General features: G+C 40.0%; 1 protein-coding gene across 2 annotated transcripts in view; it reads right to left on the bottom strand.

The window, feature by feature from the left end:
* The window catches only part of LOC117306309 (calcium-activated chloride channel regulator 3A-1-like), a 41,749-nt gene that overhangs the window by 4,387 nt on the left and 22,885 nt on the right, over positions 1-14,477 (bottom strand). For both annotated transcript variants that reach the window (XM_033790903.1, XM_033790904.1), the window contains exons 3-9: positions 7,527-7,818; positions 3,987-4,312; positions 3,386-3,631; positions 2,867-3,000; positions 1,808-1,901; positions 924-1,211; positions 363-590 (exon numbers count right to left, since the gene is read on the bottom strand). In XM_033790903.1, the coding sequence (XP_033646794.1) occupies positions 363-590; positions 924-1,211; positions 1,808-1,901; positions 2,867-3,000; positions 3,386-3,631; positions 3,987-4,312; positions 7,527-7,818 (1,608 nt within the window). The remainder of the gene's footprint in view (positions 1-362; positions 591-923; positions 1,212-1,807; positions 1,902-2,866; positions 3,001-3,385; positions 3,632-3,986; positions 4,313-7,526; positions 7,819-14,477) is intronic.

The raw sequence follows: 14,477 nt of genomic DNA, 5'->3' as shown, positions 1-14,477 counted from the left end.
ACAGCAACCATTGTATTGTACCCATAGCAACCAATGTACTAATGCCATTTCAATTATCAACCAATGTAGTGTAGGCCTACCCATAGCAACCAAAATACTAAATGAACCAATGTACTTCTGAACCCAAAGCGATCAGATATACTATACCGCAGCAACATTGTCTGGTACTCATACGTCAAGGATGTATAGGTTGATATAATACAAGTATTGCTGCTTTTAGTATCCGGTCTACCGTTTAAACTATTACTCCCTTGGTAATCCATAAAGTCCCCAAAGTTTCGCGCCATGAGTTGTAGTTTTAACCATATCACTCAAGGCACAAATGCATCACAAGCTATATATAGTAAGTGTCGATAATGTACCTCTGCCCTTCCCATAATCCTAATCTCCACAACTTTAGACTCCATGTCAGTATCCATGATGTACTCGGAAGATTGTAAGATGGCTCCGCTGGGCCCCCGTAGCAGAGCTTTCGCCTCGCCCTTTTCCCACGTAAATCGGAACACTGTTTCGTTTCCAGCGCTGCTGTCAATGTAGACATGGCTCGGACCCGTGGCATTACCAAGTAAGAGCTCTTCACGTCTAGCAATCTGAAACAGACAAACAGGCTAACTTTGAACGCATGACATCAAATGGGGTTTATGTCACACTTTATTAACCCCTGCAGTAAGGGCCGCTGTCGGCACATTTTGACATGTTTAAATATTTCAATTTATTAGTCTAACCACATTGTATGGTCAGCTCATGCCTTGATATTCTAAGCTGGACCGTGCCATACCTCTTTAGAGGGGTGTCAATCAACATGGGGCAAGACACAACCTTGCAAGCATCCTGTGTGTATAGATCGGTTTGCCAGTTGTCGATGTGTTCAGAGCAAAATTGTTTGAGAACAAAAATTCAAAACTAAAATTTGTTTTTTGTACCGTTACAAACTTGTCCGTGTCGAGGTATTCTTCGTCCTCCAGTTTCCTCGGTGGCTCCTCAGTAGTTTCGTCATCAGTGAAGGACTTGACAAATCCTTCTCCCCCGTTGTCGTTCGGCAGATGGAGGTTGTCTGATACCTCCCGGCTGTATGCCATGGCTTTCAAGACGGCGCCTGTGGCTGTGACGTAATTCATGGTGTCGTTCAGAAAGGGCGGGGTGTCTTCTAGACCGTCGCTTAAAACGAAAATGATGCTTCCTTGTGGAGAGTCGCCGTTGGTCGACAGGACCTGGTTGATAATGAGAAAGTATTTTGAGGTCGCTAGGGGTTAGAAGACTAAAGGCATTTTCGAAACCTTGGGTCAGTTTGGGCTCCGGCTTTAATCCTCCATCTGCCAGTCTAAATCCCTGTACCAACATTTCTGATAGAGCCCAAGTTGGAGCCTTAAAGAAGCCGCAGTTTCGAGGAAGGGCCTTGACACAAAGTGAATCCATTGTTGTTTTGAACTTTGCCCATGCTCAACTAGAACTACGACAACAATTGAAGATTCCATAGTTGGTCTGCTGCGCTTCAAACTTTACAATTAATCTCGCAAGTACTTGATAGTTTTGTTTAAAAGCCGTGGGTGTTATGTGAGTTGCTTGTTTAAAATCGCAATTTTAACGTGATATGCGCAGTCTGGACAATGTTCTGCTCATTCTGGACATTGTAGTGTGTTATTTGCATGTTTTTCTTGATGCAGTGTGCATATTTCAATCGACACTGTTATGCAGGAGGTCCGAGGATTTGAATGATTTCTTCAACTTGTTTGAAAACAGATAACGTAACAAAATTTACTTCAGGCCATATTTTGCTTTAACAAAAAAAATAGTCCTTCCACCGTACCTCTAATGACTTGAGCAGACCGGCACCGATACTTGCATTTCCTCTGGCCATTGTTGGTAGCCTGTCCACCAAACTCTGGCGACTACTTTGGAATCTAACAAAGAACAAAAGGGTGTGATAATAAGAAAAGACGACTCTTCGTTCTAGCCTGTTTCACTCCTCTGCAGGAGGAAAGCTTCTTCATCAATTCTCAATTTCACTCTCTCCAGAGCTGTATGTTTCCAATCAATCCCACTTAATGTGCTTGGTTCATCGCTATGCTCTGTTTCGTCTCCCTCTACTTCTTGTTCGAAGTTTATTGGAGTCTAATTGATTGTTTTGCATGCCCACCTGTAGCCATTATCTCCGTGCTATTGGTGACATGCCTAAAGTGCCTATTACCACTTATTTTAATGAATGGTATAATATCATACCATTTTGAATTATTTACTTAGGTTCCGATTGGTGACACCCTGTCCGTCCCTTATCATTATTCTTTCCATGTCTTCCTTTTCACTTTTAATTGTGGTAGACATGATTGTGTCGGCATCATATGACAGGACAAACTATACTTTAACTTGTAGAGTCACTGCATTTTTAGGGACTTTGAAAGAGGTGGTCACGAAAGAGTGTCCAAACAAAAATGTTATATCATGGGAAAATAAATAGCTATAGACCATTTAATCATATTTGTACTTAACCCTTGAGTGTGGATTAACCTCATAATATACAAATACAGGAAGGTTCCACTGGTAGTACTGAATCCTCAAAGCAAAACATATTTATTTCGGGGGGGGGGGGCGTGGGAAGCTCAGAACCAAGAACAGCTTGTTATAAGACACCTCCCAACAAAAAATCGTTATATCAATGGGTTAGATTTAGGTTGGTCTGCATGTCTGTACAACTTTGTGCACGAAGTGGCTGAGTACAAATATTTAGCCAGTCCATCATAATAAACCTATAACTCTGGGACCTGATCCCCCTCTTAGATATGTGGAATGGTCCAGTCTATGATATCAAGGACGCTGACTCAGGGCATTGCATTTCTTTGTGGGGTGGAGGATAGAATCCACTTCTTACCTGATCTCTGTGAGTGGCGCTAAGACGGACGCTGTAGAGTTAAATTGAATGAGTGAAACCCAGGTGCCTTTTGGTAAGACGGTGTTGATGTAGTAACGGCAAGCACGGACGAGTCTCTCGAATTTGCTATTATTCTGCAGATCATTAAACAATTGCAGGTTAAAAGATACTTTGAATAACGTCATCTGTGACGTCATACCCCAACAAGGTCTTGCAGCAAAAGTCTATGGCAGTCAAGTTAGTTTGATATTGGACATTGGGCATTCGCGTAGGATTGTACAGTGAATGTCGATGTTGCTGGACTTGCCCATAGGTTTGTACCACCAGTGAGTGTTTACCCTGTACATCAAAAGTCTCTGGTATTGTCAATCTGAATAGATTGATTATGGAAAAGCACAAAGTATGATTTGTTTTTGTCAGTAGGGTTTTTGTGTACACAGTCAGTTCGCTTGGTCCAGATCGCTTCCTAACCGTATCTAAATTACATTGTGTAATACGGATTGTTCATTCATCACTTACATTCATACTGCTTGATGTATCCAGAACAAACACAGCCCGTTTCTTGAACAGCCTCTTCACACTGATTTGTGGCTCGGTGTTGACGACCTCTCGTGGTAGGTTTGCGCCATTTACAAAGTCTGGTGACGTCAGCATGACGTCCCAGGCGCTGCGTCCATTGCATAGAATGTTGTGCCGAGATGGGGCTTCGGTGTTGTGCAGTGACCCCGGGTCACCATCGGAGTTGCTATGGCAAAACCCTATTATCTATACCATAATAAAGAGGGAGGAATAAATGTTGGCTTTATTTATTTTTTCCATAAATCGTAGCCCGAGACACGTCTTAACTTGGATGGTTTCAATGCGCTCTTACGTCTATGGATACAGAATTTAACTCGTCCTAGGCGATAAGATTAACGCTAAAGTTAGGAAGAGTTTGGCGAAACTGACGGCAGACACTCCATACAAATCACATTCTATTATAAATGGTTCTAGTCAGCTTAACACATAGCCAGAGCAAAGGAAACTATTGTTTATATATTAAGGAACTAATTCTTTGATTGGTAATGCTCTAAATAATATACACCTTTTTGATTCGCTATAACTCTAAAACTTTCATTACCTCGTTGGTGAAATGAGCGTACATCAGTGATCCTGTTGCACCTCGCAGTTGCTCAAGATGCGGTTGAAATCTACACTTCGGTCCCGGCAGACGGCCGGTACTCTCCCCGCCGACGTCGCACTGAATTTGCCCAGTGGCATCGTGTTTAGTTTCACCCTCATTCTCCCGCCGGGAATACTGCACGATGTCCCCGGTGACTGCCTTGGAGCACCTGGTTGGCTCCACGGAGCCCGTACTTGATATGTAGAAATGATCATCTGGTCCGGAGGGGTATTCATCGTAGAGACCCCATCGCAGATGACCCCATTCGTGTACTATGGCTCGAGCTGGTGGCACGAAAGGCAGTGTGGTAGAGATATGGGGGGGGGGGGACAGAGTGGGGATGGAGAGGGTGAACAAATATTGATCTTATATCAGACACCTTTTTACATATCTCCAAAGCAGAGACCGCCTTACTGTCTATTGGGTTGATATATTATTATAAAAAGAACCCAGAACATGTATCGTATGATAAATGGTGTAGTGGTTGGTGTCTTACCTCGCTTTCCTCCTCTGGGACACCGGTTCGTATCTCACCGGGGTACTATGTGGATTAGGTTTTCAGTCCCTACTTGACTGCGTGGGTTTTCTCTGGAATAATTTTCTCTGGGTTTTCTTCCCACATCTAAAACTGAAACTTCTTCATCGTGTTCTCTTCTCGTTTGGCTCAAAATAGAGCGTTGAGAATACAATTTTAATATCCAGATTCTGGTTCACACTAGAAAGCATTCTAGTGTTTTCACCAGATAAATGTAATGACAGTTCCAGTAATATCAACATTGTCTATAGGTAATATCTCCTGAAGACAAGCAAAGTACATTACTCGAAACGTCGAGCTGTCACCAAAGGCTCGTCCCAGAGCCAACACTTGTCACAGAATGAGATTTGTAACATGTGCCCCGCAATCATTACTATAGAAACTGTTTCTACTTAATTTACATAAAAAAAGTATCTGAAATTGTATTTCAGGAAAAGATGTACACATTATTTTCGACGGAAAAATAGGTAAACAAATAAATAAACGTGACTTGGAAGTTTGGAATCGAGTAGCTTTATTGTACTTGTGAAAAACAAATAATAATGTTACAGTAACCGTTAAACCGCCTGTAGCGACTTGTCACACAAGATGTGCCGACAAATCGGATTTGGATTGGGACTAATTGCTAAGCGTATCATGTATCACGCCCCCAGCGACAGCAAACGTGAGCAAGTAACGAGAATACGTGGTCTAGTCTGGCCATCGATTGTGTATAAAGGGGGACTAGGGCATCAGCCTTTTTGAGGTATGGTGGCCACTGTGGCACCATAGGAGTGCACTGTGTGGTTTGGGTGTATACAGACAGACTAACCCAAACCTTACATTGTTATAGTAATGTGTCTGCCATATCTAAAAAATGTCTTATTGGCAACAACACAGTATCCACAATTCTGCGCGCTTCACTTTGGTTGCCGGTGTCCCAGGGAATTCTGTTCGCTGGAGAATCGGTCCCCCATTGGAAATTAACACGGGCAGGGTAAGGATGACTCAAGAGAGGGCGCTATCAGAATAAGTTTGTATCCTCCGGGGGGGGGGGGGGGCACACACCACCATCTCCTGCCCCACCGGTGCTGCATAATCCTAAGGAGTTGAGATTGTTTCTGGAAAGGGGTAATCTCGAAATGCCTTTTAGCATGGGGAGCTTAAGGTGACTTTTTTTCGTGCACCAAACACAATGATTTTTAATATTTCATCACAAAATGTCAATTCCAGTTCATATGTAATGGCAACTTTAAAAAGTAAAAGCTGAAACATTTGATAAGATTGTAAGAAAAACTGACTCAGATTTTTGTTCTTAAAAGTCGGATAAACTTCATGTTGCTTTATTTCAGCACTCGATGTCTAGAGATTTGTGAATAATAAGTTTATATTCGGGTTTCTTAAAACTCAGATCTTGGAAATATTGTGTAAACCACTTTTACTCCATCCTTTTTAAGTAATTCACTGTAGGGGGACTGACCTCATGGCAGAGGACGTGTTTACATCAAACCAATTTACATCCCATGGCCCATGGGTTATAGGACTTTGTTTCCAATTACTAATTCTGATTGAGTTGTCAAGGGTTTGCATTCTGCACTGTGTGTTTAAAGGCAGTGGACACTATTGGTAATTGTTAAAGACTAGCCTCCACAGTTGGTGTATCTCAACAAACCTGTGGAAATTTGAGCTCAATCGGTCATCGAACTTGCGAGATAATAATGCAAGAAAAAAAAACACCCTTGTCACACGAAGTTGTGTGCGTTTAGATGCTTGATTTCGAGACCTCAAGTTCTAAATCTGAGGTCTCGAAATCAAATTTGTGGAAAATTACTTCTTTCTCGAAAACTAATGGCACTTCAGAGGGAGCTGTTGCTCCAATGTTTTATACCATCAACCTCTCCCCATTACTCGTCACCAAGAAAAGTTTTATGCTAATAATTATTTTGAGTAATTACCAATAGTGTCCAGTGCCTTTAACGAAACAATACAGAATTGTTCTTTTCTTACAAAAACGTTGCTGAAAGTGTTATCACTTTATTTAATCCACCATACATAAACCGACAAATATGTCGAAGTTTGAGATCGATCGGCCATCTGGGTCACGAGAAAATATTGAAAAACCGATTGCACATTTTGCACGACATCGATTCATTTTTTTTATTTTATAAATTGCTCACTGAGCGAAAAACTCAAAACAGGAATTAAGTTTCTCATCCAATATGAAATTTCAGAAAAAAATATTTCAAGTGATGTTTTCTACTGTCATCATCATTAGTAGAACTCAAGTTTGATGTAAATCTGTGATCTAAGACTAGTTTTTTTCTTACCAATTCTGTACTGATCCTTTAAGAACTGCGAACGAATTTAGCAAATGTTACCGAACACTCATCTTGTCAAATCGAATTGTCGGTACCGTAAATTATCGTCTTTTGACACAGGCAGTAAAAAAAACAAAGTTGTCTGAGGAAATTGATGGACGTGAAACTCACCGGCTTTTGCATGACGTCTGTAAATCGGATTGAATTTTTGATGTAATTTTAAAGACTAATACATCCTGTTTATAAATTAGATTGTTGCCAAAGTGGACATAATTATTTTGGTGTTAAATTTTGATTTTTAAATCTATTAAAATGATACAATTTTAACATAAATGAAAGTTGGCTCGGTACACATTAACACAATCAATAATAAGGCACGATCACACTGCAACAACTGGGGTGTTAAAATTAAGACCATGGTTGCTGTCGACTCATTACAAAAAAAAATAATCGAAATTTACACCATGGTTTGTTCAAATCCCAACACAATTAACTTTGTGTTGTTGTAACACCCTATTGAGGTTACATTTGATTCTGGTGATTACTAATACCAAGAGATACTAAATGCTGTATAGTCTTCTCGATGATATAATTAGCACATTCAAGAAACTAATCTCCCCTTTCCCTTGAGCACACACCCTATAGAGAGGAGGGAAAAATACTCACAGAGATTCCCCAAGGCCTCTTCCATACCTCCGGAGAACACCTCACTGGTCATGTGAAGATACGCCCCTTCCTCCCCGCAGCTCCCGGGCTGTTTGACGAAGGGCTGGGCCGGAATATCGGTACCGCTTGCCGTGTTTAGGACAATATTGGCGGTGCGGAAGCTCTCTATAAAACCGGGCATGTAGGCCGGGCGGAATCCCCAGGTCTGCGGGACAAGAATTGTCATCTCTCGGATGTAGGCTCGGTGATCTGTTGCCTGGTATAAAACTGCGGATGCCTCTTTGAAAACTGCCTAAAATCATCAAATGAATAACCCAAGAAAAAACAAGTGATTATAGCTTTTATACGCGCACAAAATGGTAATGGGAATCATAGTTACAGTTTCCTCATGAAGAAATTTAAAGTGTTCACAGAAATTTGTATTTTATAGGATCGGTAGGATAAACAACGTACATTTATATGTTTGATTTTAGTCCGAAAGATTACTGATCAAGTTCATACGAGAACCATTTTGTCTGTAAAATATTTTCCTCTGAAATAAAGTCATAACTAATCAAAGGGAATTTAAAAGATTAATTACAACGTAACAACTGAGTTTGGTTGTTACAAATTAAATTAAGAACAATATTTACAAGCTGTAAATTTGTGCATGGCTTTTACTATTTTAACCTGACTCTCACAAAGCCCACATAGTCACAGAGTTTTTATGTATAATTGCCGTTGATCACACAAAACATGAACAGTGTCTACGATTTTTTTGTCAGCTCTACCAATCATGTATAATACCTAAAATGCTACATGATATACAATTTAGATTAATTTAGATTTAAAAAATAATTAAGAAAGAATTACTTTTCCTATATGAAGCAAACTGTTTCCAAATTGTAAAAACGACCTCATGGTAATTTGTTTTATCCAGATGAGTGGTATCAACAATGATTAAAGGCAGTGGACACTATTGGTAATTACTCAAACATTTTATTAGCATAAAACCTTACTTGGTATCGAGTAATAGAGAGCTGTTGATAGTATAAAACACTGTGAGAAACGGCTCCCTCTGAAGTGGAGTAGTTTTCGAGAAAGAAGAAATTTTCCACGAATTTGATTTCGAGACCTCAAGTTTAGAATTTGAGGTCTCGAAGTCAAGCATCTGAAAGCACACAACTCCGTGTGACAAGGGTGATTTATCTGTCATTATTATCTCGCAACTTATACGACCGATTGAGCTCAAATTTTCACAGGTTTGTTATTTTATGTATAAGATGAGATACACCAAGTGAGAAGTATGGTATTTTACAATTACCAATAGTGTCCACTGTCTTTAACGATAAATCTGAAGGACCTTTTGAGATCTTGAAAGATAATTAAAGGATGAGGAGACACCATCGATGTCTTAATGCAGATATGAGATGATGCCCTCGACCCTCAGATTCTGGCTAATATAAGCACTTTTATCAGTTGCATCTGAGAATCTGGAGGAGAGTCCGTACAAAATGACTACGTACAGAATCTTAAGATATCAAATGTCATCATCGATGAGGAGGAAATGGAGATGGAGTCTTGAGATGAAGTGAAATAATTACAATGTTGTGGTCAGCTCTGGTCATTGACTTAGGTGACGAAGAAAAACCTTCAAACAAAAAAAGCAGACTGTGGACAGTACCCAACCAATATGAAATCATCAAGAATACTCAGTATAGGCCCTAACGACCCACACTAGTTGTAACCAAGTGCAAAAGTGATAGATACATAAAGTCTAAAACAATTTTCCTGGATGAGCTGCCTTCAATTAAACACACAAAAAATAAGTTTTTTACTATTGTGCTTTTTTTTGTGCTACGTTGTTGTAATTTTAGTTTTTTAGTCTTTGTTACTGGTATGTACAAACTTTTAATTCTTGTAAAGTGGCCGCATTCTTGTGTATAGCCGCATGCATCTCGTGTTTTAAATATGAATAAACCAGAAAAAGAAACAAAAATACAGAAAGTCCAGGAATCACATCAAGGTTTTACAACGGGGATTGAACTCATCGTTGTCACTATAAGATTCCATTTAACACATTGCAGGCATTAATGGAGACCCATCACACCGTGTACCAAACCACCTGCAAATCGGGGCAAAATTTCATAAGCACAAACTATTTACTAAGCAAAAACAAATTATGCTGAACAGAAATTTGATACCATCCAAGCTTTCTATAAAGTGACACTGTTTTTCCAAGGGATAGTCCTTTTGTGTTGTATATTTAAAGTGTTGTGTTTAGTATTGTATCTTGAAGTTCGTTTACTACTCTAAATTATCTCGGCTCATATCAGATATGACCCGTTTATAGTCAGGTTGCTTAATGTAAAAAATCAAGGTCACCGTTACTCGGCTGATAAAAACACCATTTTCTCTCGGCTCATATGAGGGATTGACCAGTATTCCAGGTCACGGACGCCTGACCTATTCTGGGTCATGCAAGCTGGTATAGGGAAACTGGTCAAACAGATTGACTCCGATTCTGCGTCAGTTTGAGACGACTGTTTCGGGTCAGAGTGACTCGGACATGGGCCACTGGCCCCACATCTGACCCAGTTGGCAAAAAGTTATAAATCTTGGCTCGGAATGTTTTAGCTTGTTCCCCGCTCTGCCCTGTTCGTAACCTTCCCCATGGAGCTGTTTTCTTTAAATTTGAAACGAACATAAACCATACATATTAACAACAATAAATTTAACCATTTTTATAAAGCGCATATTACCGAGAGGTATAGGTCCCTATGCGCTGTCAGTATTTTCCTGCAAGATAGGCATATCATGGAGGTACTCCATGCGTCTATATATAGCTATGTGTTGAATTATGAGACCTATTATGACCATGTAGGATTAACAAGGTGATGTCTTGCAATATGTCTTTATCCAATCTGTTCACCGTTATGTCTGGTAATTGGTCCATTGCGCAATCCCATTAGTGATCAACCACTTTACAACCTCCTTCAAAGGAGTCGTCCGTCTTTCTCATCGTGTCAGAGCTTTCCTTTCATCAAGGCAATCTTCTTTGATTTTGTTTGTCCTGATGATGTTTTGATTGTTCCCCTCCCTCATGCTTCATGCCCAACCTAAAGTGTCTGCATTGTCAGGCCCTTATCGAAACCAAGGCTTTGGATTCGGCTTCAAGCTCCATCCTATCGTCTGAAGCCCTGAACACGTATACGCAAAGCATGTGCAAGTGTCGAAGCAGCGGGGCCAAATTATAGCCTGAGCCGAATCTGGTGCAGATGAGCGGGGTTTCGAAAAGGTCCCAAGTGTCTCATTGGCCTCGTCCCGTCATCTCGTTTTCCTGTTGCCGACTGAATTTGTCCTCACTCAATCAGCCTTCATTTACTCCTCTTTCAATTATTCCTGTCTGTCGTCTCTGGCTTCACCATTCGCGAACGGACACCATACCCTCAGGAATCTGAGTAAGGATTCATGCGTGAATTGTATTCAGATGAAATGTTATTGGAAGGAAAAACCCAAAACCATATTAGTCTGAATTAAGGGAATCCTTTCTCAAAATAGTTTATTTCATCAGCTGCAGTGCTCCTTGCCGAGAAAGTTTTAATGGTCACTAATTTTTGGAGACAAACCATTCCATGACCCTACCTTTAAAGGGTCTGTGTACTTTTTGTAACGCATTATACAATGTCCACAGGTTTACATTAAACTTACAAGGTTTGAAGATTATGATGATAGAAAGATAGAAAACAATGTCACGATAATAATGTTCGTCTTAGGAGGCGAAAATTAATTAAAATTCAGCACGTACAACGTATTTACACGTATACATGCATGTACATGCACGCGTGACTCTCCTGAAAACATTGCTTTTGTGATTTTCACTTCGAATCTTTTTCCCAAAAGCTTGACGACTAATGAAGCTGATGTTACATACATCATCGTTCACAGTGAGTGATTTATGTCATGGCCGAAAACAACTAGGTATGAAAACCCTTTAAAGGCACTGGACACTAAAATTGGCAGAATAAAACCTTACTTGGTAACGAGCAATGGAGAGCGGTTGATAGTATAAAACATTGTGAGAAACGTCTCCCTATGAAATAACATAATTTTTGGAGCAAGAGGTAATTATTTCCCACTCCAATAATAAAAGGCTTCTAAAAGCTTTTTATTATGCATCTGAAAGCACACAAAGTAATGCACATGTTTTTCTTTTGCAAATTCGATGACATTTTCACAGGTTTGTTATTTTAATCATTATGTTGTGATACACCAAGTGAAAATACTGGTCTTTGACAATTACCAAACGGGTCCAGTGCCTTTAAGCCAGGGTGTGTATATAGAATGGGAGACAATCATTAACTTGAAAACACTCAGGATAATTAAATACCTTGAACCAAGGAGACTGGATGGAACAATCAATCTATGCACCTGAGTACATCATGGACTGATGATTAACAGTAATCAGTGCGGCTACTTCAGGCCTGAAGGTTATTCAAATTTGGGTCAGAAATTACCCCTTTCCCCAAAATCCACTTGTGTTTTCCAAACCAGTTATTGTTCACTCGATTTCCCTTGCAGATTATCGACATTTTCCACCAACTGTCCACTGGGTTTTCTTTGCAGTTTTTAGACCAGTTCCACCATTTGTCCACTGGTTTTCCCATTCCATACTCAATGGTGTTCCATTACAGTGTATCGAGCAATTCTACCAGTTGTCCTTTACTAGTTTTCCATTGCAGTTGTCCACTGGTTTTTCAGTTTTTCTTTCAGTTCTTCCAGCTGTCAACTAGTTTTCCATTGCAGTTTTCCATTCAACCAGTTGTCCACAGGTTTTCCACTTCCAACCAGTTCCAACCAGACCAGTTTTCCACTGGTTTTCCCACTTCTTAACCAGTTCAACAAGTTGTCCATTTTCACATCCGAACAGTTCAATCAGTAATTGCCCACTACTTTTCCACTTCAAACCAGTTCCAACCAGACCTTGTCTACTGATTTTCCACTTCTAACCGGTTCAACCAGACCATTTATCCACTGGTTTTCCACTTCTAACCAGTTCACAACCAGTTGTCAACTATAGTTCTCAACAGTTCAACCAGACCAGTTGTCCACTGGTTTTCCACTTCCAACCAGTTCAACCACTGTCCACTAGTTTTCCACTTCCAACCTGTTCCAACCAGACCAGTTGTCCACTGGTTTTCCACTTCAAACCAGTTCAACCACTGTCCACTAGTTTTCCACTTCCAACCTGTTCCAACCAGACCAGTTGTCCACTGGTTTTCCACTTCAAACCAGTTCAACCACTGTCCACTATATAGTTTTCCACTTCCAACCTGTTCCAACCAGACCAGTGTTGTCCACTGGTTTTCCACTTCCAGCCAGTTGTACCAGTTGTCCATTGGTTTTTCAATGCAGTTTATTTAGCAGTTCCTTCATTTGTTCACCATGGGTCCTACTATAGTTAATCAACCAGTTCTGGATACTAACCTTAGTGAAATTATATGTCAACTTCTTTATAAAAAGCCGTCTATACATTCGTCTCATTTAGTCGACATGTCACACACTACTTGCAATTGTGGCATGTCATTTACGGAGTGTCTAGCATAAGCCAAAGCATAAAGCCCAACGGAGCATACGCCGAGGCTAATTAAGCCTCGGGGCAATGCACAGGGGAAATTATTTAAAGTGTATTTTTTTAGATCACCTTGTTGTGTGAAAATTAAGCTCAGAAAAAATACTGGAGACATTAATTTGTAATTCTATAGTGGACGTCTCATGGGGTGCGTTTTCACGGTAAAAACTAATTACAACTGTTGCAGTTGAATTTGCCATTGGGTGATCGCTGGCCATTGACCGACACATCAGTTATTGGTTACGACCGCGAAAACACACCCCTGAAGATGATGAAAGTAAACTCATCGAAACGTCGAGGGAAAAGAAAGCCCCTCCACATCGCCCCAGCTGGGCATGAAAACATGATTGTCTACCTCCCATGTTCTATCATTTACCTTTGGTGCAGCCATCTTGATATATGCTCCCATTCAAATATGTATTTAAACCGAGGTTAGAAGGAGAAATAGTCTGTTTCCTTGTTATAAAATGAGTACTAGCATGAATTACTGTTATTGGATACCCGGGGAATATAACCAAGATGGCGACAGCCTGATGACGGTCTATAAATTAGAAAGTTAAACTTTGGACATGTTACGGGAAAACATGGTAACGTGCATGTAGGCACGACTGCGGACTTAATAATACATGTAAATGGATCACTGGGTTTCAACATTTACCAATTAGGACGAACATTTCATTTTAGCCATGTAGAGTTTAAATATTCATTGCTTATATAGCGCGTCTGCATTCATGCTCCAATTCCCATAATTTCATGTGGAATAGTGGAATAATTGATATTGCATTTTTCCCCATACACAATGTAGTAGCTCCATGGTTATACAGAGCTATTCATGTTTTCAAGAAACTGCTCAAATGTCATCTTTAAAAGGCGTATTGTAATTAGTTTCATGCAATTGTCATGAGCGCATTTGATAAATGTTTTTATCAACATTTTAAAACATATCATATCATAGTGTCATTGATGTTGAACTTCTGGTGATTGAAGCTTGCAATGGTGATGACACACACCGCAAGAATAGAGAATCACACTGGATTCACCAACTCAAGACAGTCAAACCCTTTGGACTTAACATAAACACTGGTGTTAAATAACTTCTCATTACCCTCCACTTCACTTCTGCCTAAGAACTTATATGTTGTATATATTCTGTACATAAAGTATAAATTAACCTAGTTTAAAGTTGTTTTTATAAATTCATCACTGTAACTATCTGATGTAAGTAACCCCCCCCCCCTTTTTTCCACAGGTCCCTCATACCTATTTTTAAAATCATCATACCTTTGATCTTGCTGATCTTGCTATTCTTATTAATTCTGACCATTGTTAGTTGCATCATG

This window comes from Asterias rubens, unplaced genomic scaffold (genome assembly GCF_902459465.1).
Source record: "Asterias rubens unplaced genomic scaffold, eAstRub1.3, whole genome shotgun sequence".
In the NCBI taxonomy this organism is placed as follows: domain Eukaryota; kingdom Metazoa; phylum Echinodermata; class Asteroidea; order Forcipulatida; family Asteriidae; genus Asterias; species Asterias rubens.
The sequence above is the reverse complement of the archived record's forward strand: the minus strand, read 5'-3'. Positions and strand labels throughout refer to the sequence as shown.